At 36.6% G+C, this 20,755-nt stretch overlaps 1 protein-coding gene across 1 annotated transcript; it reads right to left on the bottom strand.

The window, feature by feature from the left end:
* Nucleotides 1-2,364: 2,364 nt before the first annotated feature.
* Nucleotides 2,365-7,160, bottom strand: LOC118346100 (zinc finger protein BRUTUS-like). Its single transcript, XM_035687111.1, has 8 exons — nucleotides 7,055-7,160; nucleotides 6,423-6,555; nucleotides 6,147-6,237; nucleotides 4,609-4,803; nucleotides 4,161-4,525; nucleotides 3,427-3,655; nucleotides 2,960-3,128; nucleotides 2,365-2,853 (listed from the first exon to the last, which is right to left on the bottom strand). The coding sequence occupies exons 1-8, from the start codon at nucleotides 7,158-7,160 to the stop codon at nucleotides 2,720-2,722; spliced, it is 1,422 nt and encodes a 473-aa protein (XP_035543004.1). The 3' UTR covers nucleotides 2,365-2,719.
* Between the last annotated feature and the right edge of the window lie 13,595 nt (nucleotides 7,161-20,755).

Consider the following 20,755-nt stretch of genomic DNA (forward strand, 5'->3'; position numbering starts at 1 on the left):
CCTCAGTTGGGACGGAGAAATATTCCATTCGAACAATATATTGAGACGAAATCGGTTCGTTTAAAAAAAATTATCCGTTCGAACAATTTTGACTGGATCCGTCCAATTTTGTATCTAAAAATGACTTTTTAAGACGAATTTTGATTTTCATCTCTTAAAATTTTTTAAGATGGTTTTTTCGAGATAAATTTGAAATGAAATTTTTTCGTCTTCAAATTAATTTCAAGTTTATTTAACTGTTTTATTCTAAAGAGAGTGTGAAAGTTTATACACCCAAACTGTAAATGCTATGTCAATTCATTTATTATTATCTGTCGGTTTAATCTCTAATCCTTTCTCTTGTGACTCTGAATGATGGACAAGTGGCTAAGTCTGAAAGCCTTGGGGTTTATTACACTGAGCTGGTTACTCACGTGGTCTGCACATGACTTGCTTTCTACACCAGAGTCGATTCACTCTCATGCCGCAAGATCTTGACACGTGTTGGCATCTGTTTTGTATTATATATTCATAGCTAACTTTCTGGAACCCTAAGGGTTGTGTATCATTTTATCTTCTGAGATTGAGAGAGGCTTCGAGAGAGAGAGCAGAGAGGGTTATACTGTTGTCATGACTTAGGGTTTCACTGGTGAAGGAAATCTGTGCGATTTCTTGTGGTGAGATGAAAGCTGTGTAAATATGTATGGTTACTGAGACTTCTCTGTGGAGGACTGATTATCAATAAAGCTCTGAGGCCATTCCTGCCGTGGACGTAGACCATTAGGGTCGAACCACGTAAATCTCCTGTGTTGATTCTTTACTCTCTTATTTCTTGCTAATATTGTTCTTGATATTTTCTGTTTCTATTAGTTATTTTAGATACTGTTCTGAGTTGCTAATTCTTGAATCTTGTTGGTTCTATCCGTTTATTTTATTATCAAATCTTGGCCCTTTTTTTGAGTTCTGTACAAGGGAACTCTTGTTGTTTTCGCATTACACAAACGTTATACATTTATTTTCTTTAAACACTTGATTTCTATCTGTCAGATTTTTATACTTAATGAATACAATAAATTATTGGTGGGTAGTTGTGAAAATGAATATGAGTAATAATTAAGGAAAATTTTGAGTGTCAGATTGTAGTATACACGTGGTGTCAATGTCCAACGTCCATTATAAATGTCGATGACATCATTGCAACTTCCTATCTGCTAAATACAACGTAAAAAATAAGTTGATGTTAGTGGATCCACAAGGACCACTACTATCTATGGGTTAAATCAAAGTTGAGCAAAGACTTCATCAAGAAACAAATCTACTCTTGAGCAAAGACTTTTGAGTGGAGTGAAACTATTTAAATAAAGTTATTTTATTAAAATTTTAAAAATAATAGAAAAAAAATTGAATAAAGTTGAAAAATATTTTAAATATAATTTTTTAATATAATTTTATTTTGAAATTTATAGAAATTATATTAATTTTAGTAAATTTCTTTTCAAATTTAGAACTTCTCCAAGTTTATAGTTTGTTAACCAAATTATATATAGAAAAATAGTTGTGTTACAAAAACTACGTGGCAAATCTCAAACACATCTCACATATTTAATTGAGGCGGACCCGAAGTACTGGATTACTGATCGACCTTGCTCGTTTAAGGAGAGATGGCAACAAGAGGGGCAAAGCGAGTAGTTGTTTGTCTATATATAGCCCTTTAATGTTAAAGAGTAGTCTCACGGTGAATTAAAGATCTGCATTTCATTTCCAAAGTTTGGAAAGCTCTTTAATTTGTCCTTAATCTCAGTGCATGCGCATACAGCTTGCAGGACGAGTACTTGTGTTGTATCAGGTTCAATAAGAAATCTCTTCCTCTCATTCTCAGGTTTATTTCTTTTATTCTTTTATGCAATTCGATTGTGTTTGTCAGCAGGAAGTTTCAGAATAGCAACTTGATAAATCGATGGCAGGACAACCAGCAAGTTTTGAAAAAAATCAGGAACATGGGGCTAAAAAATTGTCTGAGGAAATCGAAGGTATGATAAAAAACATAGATACACTCCCAGCATCATCACCTAAACATTGTTGTATCTACAAGGTTTCAGATCACATTCGCAAATCGAACGAAGAAGCTTATACTCCTCAGGTAATATCAATTGGGCCTTTCCATCGTAATAACCCAAAATTGCAAACCATGGAAAGGTTTAAATTGAGTTATCTAAAGAGTTTCAAGGAACGAGCCGACACACAGTTGGAAGATATAGTAAACACTATAAAAGGTGTGGAAGAAAGTGTTCGGGAAAGTTATTTGGAGACTACATCACTTGACAGTGATGATTTTGTGAAAATGATCCTGCTTGATGCCAGCTTCATTATCGAGTATTTCTGGAAAAACAAGACGCTAGACTGGACCGACGATGACCGGGAAATATTAGAGCCGTGGTTGTGCAATAGGATGCAGATGGACTTCATATTACTTGAAAATCAGCTTCCTTTCTTTATTATTGAGAAAATATATGACATTGCATTTCCATCTCTCTCAAAAAACAACTCCTTCATTGGGCTTACCTTTCGCCAGTTCGAATATTACAACGTTCAAATTTCCCAATATTCTCGGTCGACAAAAATATTGCACTTCACTGACTTGGTTAGAAACTTTTGCATGCCTCCTAGCGAAAGGCGACCGAAAGGAGAGTCTCAAAAGATGAAGGAAATGTACAGTGCGATCCAGCTGGATGAGGTAGGATTAAAGTTTAAGATGAGCAAGACTTTTAGCAGGACAGCAACCAGTTGCATTTGGGGACAGACATAAACCCTGATTACGAGCCTTGCAAGCCCAACCAGAAAAGAGCGTTACTAGAGCTGCATCTGTTGCTGGAGCTGAATCAAAGAACTAATGTCAGAACTAATATACATTGTAAATTTTTTTTTAATATTAGTTGTTTAATCATCTTTGTAGAAGCAACATAGGAAATGGATGTAGAACCTGCCAACTGCATGTTTTCAAGGAATTCCCTGGCTTCATCTTCGGTCAATGATCCTACCAGCCATGGCAAGACACGCTCAATCAATTTCAAGGGCATCATGCACAAGCTTTGATACAAAAGTTCCCGCTGTATTTTGAAGCTAAAGTGCTTTCGAGCAAGAGGAAGAACCTAGATATGGAGGTAACTTAGCAGATATCTTAAAAAACAATGGGAATATTTGGTATTCTAGGTTTCTACTTTCTAGTCATGTTACATGGCTTAAACCAAACAGAAATACAGTACGGCTTCAGATACCATCTTCACATAAATCAAAAAAGATGATGAGACAACTTTTAATCAACCTCACACAAACTATCTGATCACTTTCATACATTATCACACTGCTCAACTTCCACAAAATCCTAACTAGAATTACTGGGCACACAGCATAAATTGACGATGGCTATTGCAACAGCAAATAACTCACCTGAACTTCCTCATTGTGGAAGTGCCGCTGTATAGTTTCCAATATATGATCTGCATGCGAGCATAACTTTGCATAAAACTCAGCAGCTGAAGTGGAGGTTTCTCCTGCACTTTGTATGCTTTCGATTAGATACCTAAACTCATTGAACTGGCTTTCTTCTTCCGCGTGTTCCTGGGAAAAAGAAAATTCCCCATCTACCGCAGGAAGGATGACCTTGTCGTCAGCAATACTGCAACCAGATAAAGAATCATGTGAAGAGAGTTCTTAATTATGTGCAATAGTTGCACCAGTTTACTTTTTTTGCATCAAACGGGCAGTACCCCAAGTACAGGCCCTAGGGGTGTGCACAAGAAAAACCTGGCTAGGAAGAATAGGGAAAAAAAGGAAACATAAACTCGATATAATTAGAAAAGCCAGGGCCATCTACAGCCAACATCCAGACATAAAAACATTAAGGATCTAAGTAAATGCACCATCTTCTAGCAATTTTAAAAGTTCCACGCATTAAGTTCATTCTGCAGGCGCACCACATTAGACATAAATTGACCATTCACCAAATTTCCACTTTGCACCGTCCTACCTTCTGACTTCTCCAACAAGCCACCAACCATACAACCCCTGATATAATTTAAAGACACGAGTATTGTAAAATACAAAAGAAAGTTCTCCAGTACATTAAATAGTTCAAGAAAAATGATATCAGATAGCGACATGATAAAACAATAAGCGAATACCTGTGAAAGATGCAAACTTCAGCAATAAATTGCAACCTCGCATTAAAAGCTGAGAGATTAGTGAAATCTCCAGACACTTGTATCTTCCTGGCCTTCTCTGCTATCTCATTCAACTCTCTTTTAATGGCATTATGCCAGAGCAATATTTCATTTATCGGATGTGATCCTGAGGTCTCTAGAACATCATTACCTGACTCTAGATATTTCCTTTTCCCAGTCCTGGTGAACTCACATGCACAATTTACTTTCTCCATTTGATGAGTTACTGTGCTTGAACTAGAATCTACACATCGTAGGTGAAGTTTATCTACATAGCTTTCAACTGTGTTAGGACTGCTTTTCCCTTCCATCCAGGTAAAAACAACCTTCAATAGAAAAGAGCCGTCATCAGCTAAATATACGTGGTAAATCACACAGAAATAATTCAATTCTCTGAAACAAACTCTACCTCTTGAAGAAGCTTTTCCGCTGGGACAATCTTACTTAAGCACTTGTGCAGATCCCGACATTCATCAGGTGAAATGGAGGTCGAAAGCCATGGAAGGAACCCTGCCATCATATTCACCGGAATGCTGCACAAGAACTGCCAGACCAAAGAGGCCTGCTCTTCGAGCGAAAACTTTTCAATAAGCAAGGGGAAGACCTGGCATTATCAGAGAGAAACATATCAAAACTATTTTTGCATTCCATGATATCCAAAGAAAAGTAAAAAGGAAAGGAAAATTATCAGGGTGAACAGATTTTTTGACAGCTAAAGAGTTCTAACGTCTACTATAATATTTGTAAATACATTATATATATACACATTCTCAGCCTGATTGCTTTAATATGATTGACATTATATATATACACATTCTCAGTCTACTAAAAAAATATGATTGCTAAAAGTCTTTTTTTAAAGCTTGTATAATTCTATTTAAGCTTGTTTATTTAAAGCTGGCCCCTTGGTGACACATGCCAGTAGTACACCTCATGGGATAGGGGCTTGCCTTGTATAAAGATTAGTCAGTGTGTATTTGGTAATAAAATATGAATATTTATTTATTCTCTCTCTTTTTTTTGAAAAATAAGTACTGATTTTTAATTGTAGGAATAATAAAACGATCAAGTTAAATGAATAATTGTTGAGAATATATGATCTTTTTTATTTCGTTCGAAATCAATATAATATCAATTAGTAAGGGCATTTTTCCCCCCAGCCCATGTGGGGAAGACCCACTGGGAGAAAGGAAAAATGGAGGGAAAAAGGGGACAAAGATATGGGATTTCAGATATGGGAAAAATAATATGTTTGGAGAGAAAAATGGATGATTTGATATAAAGCAAGGGAATAGACATAAAGCAAAAGGAGCAGGAGATAAAAGAGACAAGCACGCATGACTCTAGGGACTTTTGGCCAGACTTCACCTTCTTCAACCTCACCACAAAAAGACTCCAGCCAAAGAAGAAAATCGGATAAGGAAACTCAAATCTTTATTATACAATTAGGATGAGAGACTAGAAGAGACTGTAGAGAAGTATATTATAGTGGAAACTCTCATTCCCAAACCCTAGTGGACGTATAGGCCTAGTGCCGAATCACATAAATTTGTATCTCCTTATTACTTCTTCTCCATTTAAATATTGTACACATCCCTGGATGTACGAAAAAACACCGCACAGCCACACCGGATCACTGCTGGGGGCTCCACACCACATTGATCGAGACCCAACTGCTACCTTAGAATGCCCTGAGAATGGACCTTTCTTCCCTTTTGGGCTACACTGTTTTTGAGCTTTAACAGTGGCACCGTCTATGGGATTTGTATAGATCTTGTGGATCTTATGTGTACTTCGTACCCCACAACAACTTGTTCCAGGCAACTCGGGAGTCAAGAACGACAGTGTTGACAAGCATGGAAGCTCACCGACAGGGAGGCGAAACTCTCGGAATTGGAGGGGGAGACGTCATAGAAGGGAGGCGAGATAACGCTCAAGAAGAGGCACCTCTGAGTGGCGGGGTGAATGCCATATGTCCAACAATGTGTGACTGGGCCTTACTGCAACCGCCTGAACGTGCTCCAGTTGAAGGCGAAATCTGAGATGAGCAAACACTTAGAAAGGTGGAACCGAACAAGCTATTGGAGTTCATCCCCTTAAACTCAAACTGATAGGAGGCCACTACGAGGGTCGGCAGTGAGATGACACTTGAAATGCGAAGTGCCATACAACAACTCCTCACCAAACACCAAGATGTCTTCGCCTGGGGCCACGAAGACATACCCGAAATAGCCCTCGAGATCATACAACATTGTCTTAGTGTGGACCCAGAGGCCAAAAGGGGTAAGGTAGAAACACCGAAGTTTCAGCGCAGAAAAGAATGTTGCCATAGCAGAGGAAGTCGACTGCCTGCTATCTGCCGAATTCATCCGAAGAAGCCCGCTATCCAGAATGGTTGTCCAACGTGGTACTAGTAAAAAATCCAAGCGGCTAGTGGAGAATGTGTGTCAACTTTACCGACCTCAATAAAGCATGCCCGAAGGATAGCTTTCTACTCCTCGGCATCGATTTGATCATTGACTCCAAGACAGGGTATTGTATGCTAAGCTTCATGGATATTTTATAATGAGTAACAGAGCTTATTTGTTTCAAACTTGTAAGAGCCTCCATTGGATCATCATACGCAGATGACCCATACCTAATTTGCACAGACTGAGTAAACTCCTCCTAAGAAAGAAAAGAACTAGCCTCACTTACATCTTGGAACCAGATAAGAGCCTCCTCATCCACATGAAATGATGTAAAAAAAATTCTTTGCCCTGGTGGTACTTGATTAAAAAGAAAATATTAGTTGGCCTTGTAAATCCAAGCTGATGGATTTCTACCTCCAAATCTTGGAAACTCTAACTTTATACCTTTTACAAAGGCTCTGTCACCCATGTCACGATGCAAAACCTCACCCACACCTTCATTTACATCATTACGGCCAAGATTCTGAACTTCTTGAAAGTTCCTTCCCATTTGACCATTGCCATTTGAATTATTGCAAGAGATTCTGGAAATGTGTTGCAGGAACTCAGAAAACCTATTTTCTTACATCTCCCTATCCATTCTGACTGTTTCTTGTTATTGAACTAACGCTACTATAGCATCTTCAATCTACTTCTGCTACCTTTCTTCTTGTTGTTGTCAAAGATGGTTCACCAAATCTACAATCTGAGCATAGGATCGCGTACCTCCTACCATGGCACACCAACAAGTTGATACCAATTGTGATGGCCACTTCTTTTGCAAGGGAACAAGACTACTTCGAGGGAGTCAACCTGTGGCGCCCCCAACCTCCATGTAAGGAAATACGAGAATCGAGACACCAGGATGATAACAACACGGGTCACGCATCCCAATGATAAGAGCTAAGTGTGTGTAACATGCAACAGTGCACAACAAAAGTCGCAGCAGTTAATATAAATAAGTCAACTAAGTACTAGAAAGTTAAATACAAATATCCAAAACAAATTACCTTTAAAAAAGTTATATAGTCATCCAAACTAAATGTATTACAAGTTCCAAATACAGATACGAGTGATCCCAAATCACTCCTTGAGTGGAGCCGAATCCTCAGGCTCACCCTCATCCTCATCTGCATCGAAATCTGTGTTACCATAAAACGATACCATAAGTATGTATAAACCAAACAACTCACGAGATAAAAATGTATTAATGCAACCAACAAACATATCCCAAAACTTTATTTTTCTCGAAAATGATTATTTTCCAACACATGCTAAAAATCCCATTTTAGCCAAAAATATAATCCGACATTTTTTTCCAGAAAATGATTCACAGAAAAACCAACCATTTATCGGACACTATAGGCAGGAATCGCAGGCGGGACTATACCACCATCCCTACCACGTGCACCGTAGGCAGGAATCACAGGCGGGACTCTACCACCATCCTTACAGTTCCTTTCCACACAATGAATACATATCAGAGCACTGTAGGTGGGAATCACAGATGGGACACAACCACCATCCCTACCGCGTGCACCATAGGCAGGAATCACAGGCGGGACTACCACAATCACTGCTTACCACCATCCCTATAGTCTCTTTCCTTTCACATGAAAATCCAATTTTCAATAAACACATGAACATAGATGCAATTACACGAAAACCCAGTATCATTTACAAACATGAACATGCGTGCAAACATGCAATGTACAAGAGACGACATCAATACCCAACAACCAACAAATCCCAATATAAATCAATCACACAAACAACTCCATCCTCCAATCCATCAGACCCCCGTACTCCTCAGACTTAGTCCCGCATAACCAACCAGTTCACAGTGAAATGAATTAGTGCAAAAATATATTTAAATCATGAAAGTTCTTTGGAAAAATACTTACAACGCTATATAATAATTTTCGAGGGATCACGGAGCTGCAAGAAGTGGCAACACAACTACAGAACAGTGCCAAATGCATTGTGGCCGTGAGTCTCAAAGATCCACTTTTGAACGGGTGCAAACGAAGACCCGAGATTGATAGGGTAGGGCTTAGGGATGTCGGTGAAGCTAGTGGTGGTGGTGGTGGTGGTGGTTGGCCATGGGTGGCGGCATAAAGTCCAAAACGAAAATGGTGTTGAATGTGCTTCACCAGTGGCGGATCAGAGCTAGGGTTGGGTGCATTGGGTTTCTATGAGGTCGAGGATGAAGTAGTGAAGAAATGGTGGCCGGAGGTGGCGCGACGGCAGCGCTGGAGTAAAGAGAAGGCCGTGGCTTGGTGTTGTATGTGGGAGCAAACGGCAGTGCGAGAGGAGCTGAGATCGAAGGGGAGGGGTCGCCAGCAGGTGGGGAAGGAGGTGGGCTAGGTGGTGAGGCACACGGCAGCTCGCGGCGATGGCTGGGTGGAGGAGAAGCAACGCACGGGGAGAGGGAGAGAGGGGGCGTCGCACGGGACAGAAGCAGAGGGAGAAGAAAATGAAGAAAAAGAAAAGAAAAGAAGAAAAGAAAAAGAGAGGAAAGAAAAAATGGAGGGAAAGAAATGAGGTCCAATCCTCACATCTTGGGTCACAAAAATGATCCAACGGAAATGATTTCAAAACAGCATGTAAAAATAAAATAATTCAAACGTAGTGATTAAATGAAAATAAAATAATTAAATCCAACAATAAGTTAATTTAATATAAAAAGTAATTTAAATGCATAACAAAAATTAATATTAAGAAAACACATCAAAATAATTTTCACAAAATTTAAAAATTATAAAAATAAACCAACTAAAAATCTAACAATTTTAAAACAAGATAATAAATTTTTGAATTAATAAAAATAAATCCATAAATAAAAATACACTAAAATACGGGATGTTACACAACTTCTAGAACTATGATCAAGAATTAGAGAGAGAGAGAGAGAGAGAGAGAGAGAGAGAGAGAGAGAGAGAGAGAGAGATAGGAATTTGACTGAACACCAGAGTTGGCCTCATCTTCCAACTCGTGGTTGATTTATACTGATTATGAAAGATGATGATCAAAACAACAGTGTTCAATCAACTATACTACACATTTATGACCTGTCGTTTGACAACACTTATTAAACTTCATTTAACGAAACGATGTCGTATGAAATCTGTGTTAACTAACTAACTGCCATGATAGTCTATTTCTTCACTTCAGAGTTTCACTTCAGTTCTTCAGCTTCTGCACTTCACTTCAGACCTCCAACCCATCATCTTCTTCCAGCCTGTAACACATATTTACCTTACCGTACATGGAAAAATTTAAAAGGGCATTGCTACTATGTTGCCCCAATTATATGGCTTATTTTTTCCATATAGCATTTCTATTTTCTCAATTTAAAAATCACAAACATTGTTGCATGAAACAAGTCATAGTTATATGCACAAAATGGTCTTAGAGAATGTGAGGACAAAAAACTGTTTGGCTATGGGGAAAAAATCTGCCAGTACCTCAAGTAAGAGAATACATTAATGAGTCTGCTAACTTGCAAATAGGAAATGAAAACAACAATGAAAATTATAAGTAAAGAAAAAATCAATGACAAAGTCAAATCTAGATAGACATCATGACCTGATCACTTGACTACGGAGCTTGGTTGGCAACGAACCTCACATCAACATCTAAATTCTCACTGAGTTCGACCAGACAAGGACTAATTGTCTTCTCCACCACTTGCATTGTTCAAAAATCATCCCAAACAATACTCAAATCATTATTAGACAAGGCAAGTAGGATAATGAATTCATTTCAGTGGACTACCTTAGTTATCCATGTCACCATCACCAAATGGGAAGGATACAGGAGTATTGGTAAAGAAGACATCCCTACTCTAATTCCAAGTGCATTTGACCATATGATACAAATTGTCCCGACAACTTAAACCAGAAGGAAGGGATGAATTTAATAATTTGGTTAATATTGTAATATTGCTCCTTATGTGTTGGCCAGATTTCCTCTTAATAAATGGGCCCAACACAGAAAAATTATTTTGAAGTGAGGGTACAAACTCATAAAATGTCTCTAATATCATGTTAAATCATCAATTGTCTAAAAAACTTTGTGTAGTAGAAATAGGTGAATTTTATCTAATGTTAGAAGAAAAATGTTATCTAAACTTACAATCTTACTCTTATAATCATACGTGCTAATGTGTCAGCTATTGAAATAGTGAAGATTTCGAAATTCGAATAATAATAAAAAAAAAACTAATAAAATGGGACTGCCACACAATAGATTTAAGATTGTACATAAAGTTATGCATACTCGTAGCACTACGTACTCATGTTAGAATAACATCAGTTCTAAATTCAAAACACACTACAACATAATTACTTTTTAGTGACGGTTGGAAAATTGTGACAGCCCCCAAACCGTCACTAAAAAATATTTTCTGTGATGGTTTTTCGAAATCGCTATTGAAGACAGATGATATTTTTTTTACGTTCGATCGGAGAGCAAAATTACGTTCAAACATCACATATACGTTCGAACATTGTGGCCACCAACGTGAGAAAGTGAAATGTTTTGGCGCCAACGTTCGAAAGTTAGTAAGTAACGTTCGAACGTTAATTGTAAATTTAAATTAAATATGACTCTAAATTAAAAATTATGTGGTTTTTATAGTGCATAATTTGTGAACAAGTCTAAAAAATTGTAATATATATTTACATACACACAATTTGTAAAATATAATTATATAATTATATATGTAAATATATATTTAGGTTTATAAATATTTGAAGTGCAGTGATTTAGTATTAAAGTTGAAAAATCTAACATTAAAAAAGATTGAGAATTGAAATAAAAAAAACAATAGATATATTAAATAATATTGTTTCTTACATGTATTAAAAGCAAAATACAAAATATGATAGAATTTCGTAAACAACACTCAGACGAACGCGTTGTTCACAAAATTCGTACTCCGTATCTCCTCAGTCAAGCTATCAACCATCTCGTTGAGGATACCTAAATGATGGGCTATCTCGGCGACAGACTCCTCTACAACCATGATTTGTCAATCGATATGTGCAGTCAATTGTGAGATCATCGCATCAACCCAAGCAGGCATCGCATCTCCCAAAGATGTACTTGTTGGTTGCTTTACTCCCCACATCGGGCCCGGGCTACGTCAAAGGAGTTAGATCCGCTGCAGGGGGTGGCTGATGTGGAGAATACCCCCTCGTCTGTCCAATGTTACATCGATGCATGCCCATGTCAAGGGGGCACATATGATCTGTGACCCACTCCTCCGATTGGAGTGTCACTCTCCGAGCAAGTAATAGCCGGCTGATGATGACACTGTATGAGAGGTTGTTCGTGGAGACGATACTAACCTCGTAACAGATCCTCTCAAAGATGCGCAGTGGCAAATCGATGGGATCTCCACGTGCCACTCATATCAAAATTCAGAAAATTTTCGCTCAATTTCCTCACCTCTGTTATGATTTGAAACGTTCAAACATTAAAATTTTTTGTTCGAAGGTTAATCGATGAAATTTACTGAAAAATTTATAAACGTTCAAACGTTAAATTCTCGTACGTTCTAACATGAAAATTAAAGTGTCGGAAATTTCCCGCTAGATTACGGGCTCTGTCGTAGGAAGATACGTTTGAACATGTATATTTAACGTTCGAACGTTATCTGCCGAAAATTTAGATGAAATTTTTTAACGTTCGAACGTTTCATCTAAAAATTGGGTAGGATATTTTAACGTTCAAACGTTCCATCTAATGATTTAGTTTTTGCATGAATACACGCATGGGAGGAAGCAGACTCATTTATGCTGCTTCTCCCGTTCGCAAAAATAACCGAGAGAGAGACGGTAAGAGAGGGTCTTGGGTTAGAGAGAGAGAGAGGGGGTTAGAGTGAGAGAGAGTTGAGTGAGAGATGGTTAATATTTTGGAACTGTAGCTCCATTGATTTTGGTAAGGAAAAACTCTTTTTATTTTTTATTTTTTTATATTTTATGATATTTTTCTCGTGTTTTTTTATATATATATATATTAACAAGTTAGTTTTGTATTTTTTCGAAGGATTGGTTGTTTTGGCAAGTTGAAAGCTTTTAATTTGTAAGAAGATATTGTGAGTGCTAGGTATATTTCTAAACTTTAGCAATATTTTTATACATTTTGTTGTGATTTTATTGTGGATAATGATGAATATGGGATGTGTATAATGTGAGTTTTTTGAAGGACTTTGTGAATTGGATATGGGTAGAGTATTTTGAGTTGAGTAGTAAATTTTGATTGTATATATACATAGTGAATGTGTATCAATTGGTTATTGATGAATTAGAAGGAATTAAATTGTTTATATTGATGAATTAGAAGGAAATCTTTGTGATATGGATTGTGTAATATGATTAATTAATATGGAAAATTGTGTTGTGTTTATGCTTACTCTTGAAATATTGTGATTACTGTTTGTGAATTTTGTGAATATTTTGTGAGTTTATGATGTTCATTGATGAATTAATGTGTTTAAAAATATTGTTGTGGGAGTATTGTGAATCTGTTGTGATATGGATTTGAAATATTGTGATTATTGTTTGTGAATTTTTATTGAATATGTTTATATGGTTAGAAATAAATTGTGTTTAGTTTGTGGATTTATTTGAATTTTTTGATATAATATGTTTTGATGTTTTTTGAATTTGTTCTTTAACATGAAAATTATAAGTTTAGGAACTTAGTTTAAGTTAAAATTAAAACATTTAATATGAGAATTAATATTTAATATTTAATAAGTATATATAATATATTCATATTAATTTAGTTAAAACTGTCCAGTGTGGACAGTTTGAGATTATATTATTTGTATTGCACATTTTTGTTACTCCTTCTCTCCACGTTTAATATGAAGTTTTGGTGTCTTCCTCTACTGTTCTTAGGGTCACAATCCCTCTATGTGAACATGTATACTTGGAGAACCATGGGGAGGTGCTGTCGAAATTTCTACTAACGTGGAAAGTAGTAGAGTGACGAGATTTGTGCAATATGGATAATATATTCTCGAATGGGATAGGACCAACTACCTTATCAAAAAAGCAACGAGAATTGGAGCAGGACATGCATGTAAATTTTCTATGTACGTGTTATTAATAGATAGATGTTTTTAGAAATGGACAAAAGTTGGATGCATCTAGGTGATAGACTCGAAAAGGATTACGTATCCTATACGCGTGGAGTAAGAACCTTAATTGATTTTGTACAGGCCTCAGCTGATAGTTGTACTTACATTAAGTGTCCATGTCGAAGATGTAAAAATCTGTGTGTGATAGGGTTAGATGAAGTTGATAGGGTATACCAGATGGGTACTGAATGGTGAACCGTATGAACAGTCAGCGGATGTATTGGTCGATCATCCAAATTATTTGCGGCACATGGATGATGATTATGAGCAGGATAAGATGGAGGAGATGTTGGGTGACATTAGAACTGTGATGTTTATGGATGAGGTTGACGTCAATGCCTCAAGTGGCCGAGGGACAAAATTTCGCTGCAAGGTGGGAAGATGCAAAGCGTGAGATTTATCTAGGCTGTACAAAACATTCCAAAATGTCGTTTATTGTGTGGTTGCTTCACACGGTTGCTTCACACGATTGCTTCACATTAAGTTATTGTGCGGGATGTCGACGAAAGTAATAAACATGGTATTGGACTTATTTAATGAGGTGCTTCCGAAGGGTCTGCATTGCTGAAGAACTTTTACGAAGCGAAACAATTGAGAAATGGATTAGGATTTAAGTACAAGTCCATACATGCATGCAAGAATGATTGTGTTTTATTTTGGAAGGAGAATGAGGAGAAACAAGCATGTCCTGTATGCGGAGAGTCGAGCTGGAAGGATAAGAAAAATGTGCTGGTTAAGGTGTTGTGGTATTTTCCCTTGAGACCTAGGTTGCAAAAACCATATATGTGTAAGAGAACAGCTCATAATTTGAGGTAACACGATGAGAAAAGAGTTAAGGATGATGCATATATGTGGCACCCAGCTGACTCACTTGCGTGGGAATCTTTCGATAATCAATACCCAAAGTTTGGGATAGAAGCTCAGAACGTGCACCTAGGACTCACAACCAATGGATTCAACTCTTTTGGGAATATGAGTACAAGTTATATCACTTGGCCCATAGTGTTGATTCCGTACAATCATCCATCATGGAGGTGCATGAAGGCGCCCAACTTTTTGTTAACTTTACTTATCCCTGGCCCGAGATCACCTGGGAATGACATTGACGTATTCATGCACCCGTTGATTGAAGAGCTAAAATAGTTATGGGAAACAGGCGTCACAACTTATGATGCATCCACGTCAACATATTTTCAGATGCATGTTGCGGTAATGCGAATGATAAATTACTTTCCGGCATATAGAAATATTTCCGGCTGGAATACGAAAGGGAAGATATCATGTCCGACATGTAATAAAGAAATTGCTAGTGAGTGGTTAAAATATTCTCCAAAGTTGTATTTCGTGGGTCATTGATGTTATCTACCAACAAATCATGCATGGAGAAGAGAATGTGCTAAGTTTGATAGGAGAGTAGAGGACAAAATTGCACCAAATGAGTTGTTTGGAGAAGAGATAGTGGAACAGTTGGTGCATGTTAGAGCAAACAATTTTGACAAAGGTCGGGGAAAGAACAAGAGAAAACAAGGTGCAACAGAATTGAATTGGACAAAGCGTAGTATTTTTTTTGACTTGCCGTATTGGTTGTCCTACATGTTGCGACATAGTTCGGATGTAATACACATAGAGAAGAATATATGTGATAATATACTGGGTACATTGATGAGCATTAACAAAAAGACGAACGACACGATCAAGACGAGGAAAAATCTTGTAAGAATGGGAATTAAACATAATCTACATTTGCGGGTAGAAGGTAATAGGGTGGTCATGCCGCATGCATGCTTTTCGATGACGAGGGAGGAGAGAATGGACTTCTGCAAATAGTTGTAAGGTGTGAAGTTTCCAGATGGTTATGCTTCAAATATCGGTAAATGCGTGAGCTCTGATGACTGGAAAATTAGTGGATTGAAAAGTTACGACTGTCATGTATTTTTGCAGAAGTTATTACCTGTGGGAATTTGTGGGAAGCTGACATCTAATGTACGTGTTGTCATATCTGAACTTTGTATGTTTTTTAAGGATTTGTGCGCTCGGGTAGTAAATCGAGATATGTTGCAGAAACTGAAAGAAGACATTGCTACTATACTATGTAAATTCGAGCAGATCTTTCTACCATCATTTTTTGATGTCGTGGTCCATTTAGCAATACATTTATCTCCAGATGTACTGTTGGGTGGACCGGTGCAGTTCCGTTGGATGTATCCAGCTGAAAGATATTTGGGTCGACTGAAGCACACTGTTGGGAAAAAAAGCTAGAGCTAAGGGTTTAATAGCAGAGGCCTATATACATGATGAATGGTTAACATTTTCCTCTCTATATCTTCATGGTATTGAGACACAATTTAATCGTCAAGAGTGAAATGCTGATCTTGCTACTCTGCCTCCTCGTGAGCTATTAATGTTTTCCTAGAATGTACGACCCTTGAGTGCACAAATGGGTTTCGATTTAATTGATGGAGAGTTGGGTAAAATTCGGTGGTATGTGCTAAATAATTACCTGTAGATTGATGACTATCTCAAGTATGTCGTTGCATGCTTCAAATAATTCTAGTTTCTTGAAGTTTAACTATAAATGTTGTATTCAAAATATACTTCTTTTGCACTTATATACAGTGAGCACATGGACAAACTTACAACTGAAGGCGTAGAGGAGATAGAGGCAAGACATGAGGAAGAATTTCCCTGATGGTTTGAACAACATGTATGAACTAAAATTATATATATGTTACATTTTGAAACTTTTAACTCTAGGTAACTTTTAATAAATATATATTTTTTCAATGGTTAGATTTTGGAATAACGTGCTCGTGATCCAGAATTAATTTCTTCTGAATTGTATGCATTGGCCCGTAGCCCTTCAAATACAGCACTTTGATACACTACATGTACAGTTCGAGGTTATAGATACTTTGGACCGTGAACGTAATAGAAAGACTCAAAACTTTTGTGTGTTGGTTGAGAGGAGTCATTGAACAGATGATATTGACTATTATGATGTCATACGTGATATTATCGAATTGAAATATTTGGGTGGGATCAAGTTAACACGCAAGAGAACAACAACCAGTCGACACCTACCAGTAAGGAAATGTTGTTGATAATTAATTATATAGTTAATACTTTTGTCTCAATAACTATATAACTATAATTATACTATTATCATATAGTTGATGCATCTGCTTGTCGCAATCATGGCTATACACGTGGTATCTCTCTTGAAAAAAATAGAAGGCACAGAAAACTCAAGATTACCATTCTTAATAATTCCACTGGAGGAGTGGATGATAGTGCAGCAGCGCTTTCTTCCTGTATTGCTATAGTAGTTCATGCTTATACTCCATTTTATATGTGCTCATGGCAAGATGTTCCGAATGAGATTAAGGAGCACATTCGAAATCATGTGCTGGTGAGTTTTCTTTGAGAGTATATTTTTTCACCTAGATTAATGTATCCTATTTTTTTTTTATCTAATTCACTCATTAGGATGAATTTGACCTCGATTTTGGCTATAGCGATGATTTGAGAACTGTGAATGAGTTGATGGCTACACTATTCTGACATCACAAGGGACGATGCCATGACCACTTCAAGAAGTTTGAGACGTTGGAAGAGGCTGCACAGTCTCCTTTCCAGTAGAGGAAGTTAGATGATTGGAGAAAGTGTTGTGATCTTTTCGCATCTCTAGATTATCAGGTATTCTACATTTATATCCTTTAATTATTTATATTTATATTCGTTCTATATATTATATGTATATATATTATAATAAACATTCTTAATTAATTTTGTAGCACTTAAATTCTACAAATGTACAAAATAGATCCGCTCTGACTGTCCACCATCATGCCTGTTCAATGTCATTCCACCGTCTTGTTGGAAAAATGATAATTAAAAAATTATAGAATTAATTTACCTTTATGATATTCTTTTATTTAAGTACTAATATTATCTTTTTAAAATTGCTAATGTCACTTTGATAGAAATGTGATGATTCTGAAAACTTTTCTCTCATTCATGTTTATGCTGCTGTTCACACAAATGAGCGTAGTGAGTGGATAGATCCTGCCGCTGCAGATAATTATGTAAGTAGTGTTAATTTTGTTAAATAAATTATGCAACATATGAATAATTTATTTTTTATTCATATTTATTTTAATATGTTACTTATTGTGTGTTTTCTTTCAAATTATAGGAAAAAACGATGGAGATGTAGTCAGCTTCTGGGGAATCCTCTTCTAGTGACATAGACATATTCACGCAAGTGCTCGGGCCGCAGTCTAGTATGACAAGAGGTTTGGGACGATCTTTCAAGTATAGATTATCATGCTCCCCAACCTTATCGACTTTACAAATTAATAATCTTATTAAAGATTTAGAAGTTGCATGGCGCGATAATGAGTATATAAGGTCGAGATAGTAAGAGTTAGAGTCTCTGTTAGAGCGACAGTCTCATTTAGAGACGCATTTGCAAGACCAGCAGAGAGACTAGGAGGAAAGAATACGCAGTGAAGACCAAGAGTAAGTGCAGTGGGAGATGATGGTACAAATGGAGCGAGTTATGTCGTTGCAATAGAATTTTGTCGGGTGAGGAAAGAAGAAGAAATGAATTTTATCTATGTATATAACTAATTTTAATATCTAATTTTGAAATTTTATAGGACATTGTTAGTTATTAATTGATGGTGTGTAATATGATACAATTGGTATGTTTTTTAATTTTATGAACTTAGTATTTCTAATCTGTACATTAAATAAAAAACGTTCGAACATTGGTTCACCTTCGAACCAAGGTTCGAATGTGAATACACAAAATTATATAATAACATTCGAACATAGGCCTCAACATTTGAACGTACTCACCCTCAAACGAACACAACGTTTGAATGATTTAATGATTAACGTTCGAACAAACTTCCGAACGTACCACTTGCGATCGAACGCTTCTTCGTTAACATTCAAAATAACATCCGAACGTTAAACCCGTTATGTTTGAACATTGGTTCGTTAAAGTTTGAACAAAAATTCGAACGTTTATTGCAATTAACGTTCGGACGCATAAACGTTCGAATGTAAATATGATACATTCAAACTAGAATCAACGAACGACAACTTCTATTAATCAAACGCCAATCGGTCAGGTTGACGTTCGAAGTTCAATTGGATGTCTGAACGTTACTTTCTATGACAAACCTCAGTCGTCACTTAAAAAGGGAACATTCAAACGTTACACCAAACGGAACACGTCCAACCACCGTCGCCAATTGTTTTCTGTGATACACATTAGGTGACGGTCATGGTGACGGTTTCAAACCGTCACCAAATATCTTTAGTAGCGTTTCGGTTATTTTTTGTGGCAATTTCCTCTGTCACAAATGACAATTTTTGTTGTAGTGACATTTCCTTTAGCCATATTACGTCTCACTCAAAATCATTTTCATCAGTTATCTATAATTACTAAATAAATAAATATAGATTTAGCTACTTACAGACTAGTCAATTATAGGAATAAGTGACTGTAGCACTTTAGCCACATTGAATTTGATGTTGGGAACCTTGAAAGATACAATTGTCTACACTCCAGTCCAAGTTATGGTAAACCATTAGAAAGATATTTAGAACCACAAAACTTCCTCTGCTGGTAAATCACAGCTGGGATCAGAACTTTGGTGATCAGCAGTAGTACTACGAAAAGGGGTCGTTGTATAGGGCTGCTGTGCTATAGATAACAACATGATCTCTTTGCTAGCCATAGCATTGGTTATTCCAAAGCGAGGAACTTTCGAGGAAGAACAAGCAATAATTTGGCGTTTGCTTGATGGGCAATAGCGTGACTTTTTTATGAACATCGGAAGCGGAGAATAATGGTGAGAAGTAGTAGAGAGTAATTGGGGAGTTGTACTGTATGCTTTCAAATTAACTATCATCATCATCCTGATCATGTTGGTGGCCATAGATATTATACTTGTCTATTACGTACAAAACGATAGACGTTATAAGAAAGTTGAAAGGTTTGGGGGAAGATCAATTGATCAGAAAAGAATAAAATTGGCTTATAATGCATGCATGTACGTATGTACGTTGTGCAATATATAATGGAGTGGCGTTTTGTACGTTGTGCAAATATCATCTTTAATGAATACAACAAATTATTGGTTGGTAGTTGTTAAAATGAATATAATATGACTATTAGGGCAGGTTTGGTAACCAAAATAAAACACAAAATTCTCATCTCATCTCATCTCATCATCACACCTTTTTCAAATCTCTATACAAAATATAATAAACAATTCAACTTTTCCAAATCTCAATACACCTTTTTCAAATCCCAAAACAATAATAATATTAAAACATAATATTTTAAACTTCAAAACAAAATACAAAATTCTCATCTCACCCCCCAAACCTGCCCTTAAACAATGAAAATTTGAGTGTCAGAATATTGCAATATTGGTAATGATACCGGCCTTACACCTCCTTAATTTACTATTGCAATATGTAATTTTTTTAATTATATTCGCTTGAATATTGGACAGGATAACAATATTGAAAAATAGAAGAAAAATTTAATGACAAGTCAAATCTAGGTAAACATTTTGTCCTGATTACATGACTGTAGAGCTTGGTTGGTGAAGAACCTGACATCAACATCCGGATTCCACTGATTTTGACCCAACTAGAACGAGTTGTCATATCAAATCCATGTAGACACCATGACATGATCCTTGATTGTAAAGCATGATTAGCAAAGAATCCCACATCAACATCAGGAAAAATCAACTAAATCAGTGGTCAGTCTTTATTAGAGAAGGTAAGTGGGATAATGAAGTCATATATGTGGACCACCTATCTATTGATGTATTAATGGGCACAGACAGGTGTTTGGAACCAGTAATTTATGAATCCATCCTAGGAGCAAGCATAGAAATTGCAATTGTTAGTGATCATGTCCA

Source organism: Juglans regia, unplaced genomic scaffold (assembly GCF_001411555.2).
Source record: "Juglans regia cultivar Chandler unplaced genomic scaffold, Walnut 2.0 Scaffold_678, whole genome shotgun sequence".
In the NCBI taxonomy this organism is placed as follows: Eukaryota; Viridiplantae; Streptophyta; class Magnoliopsida; order Fagales; family Juglandaceae; genus Juglans; species Juglans regia.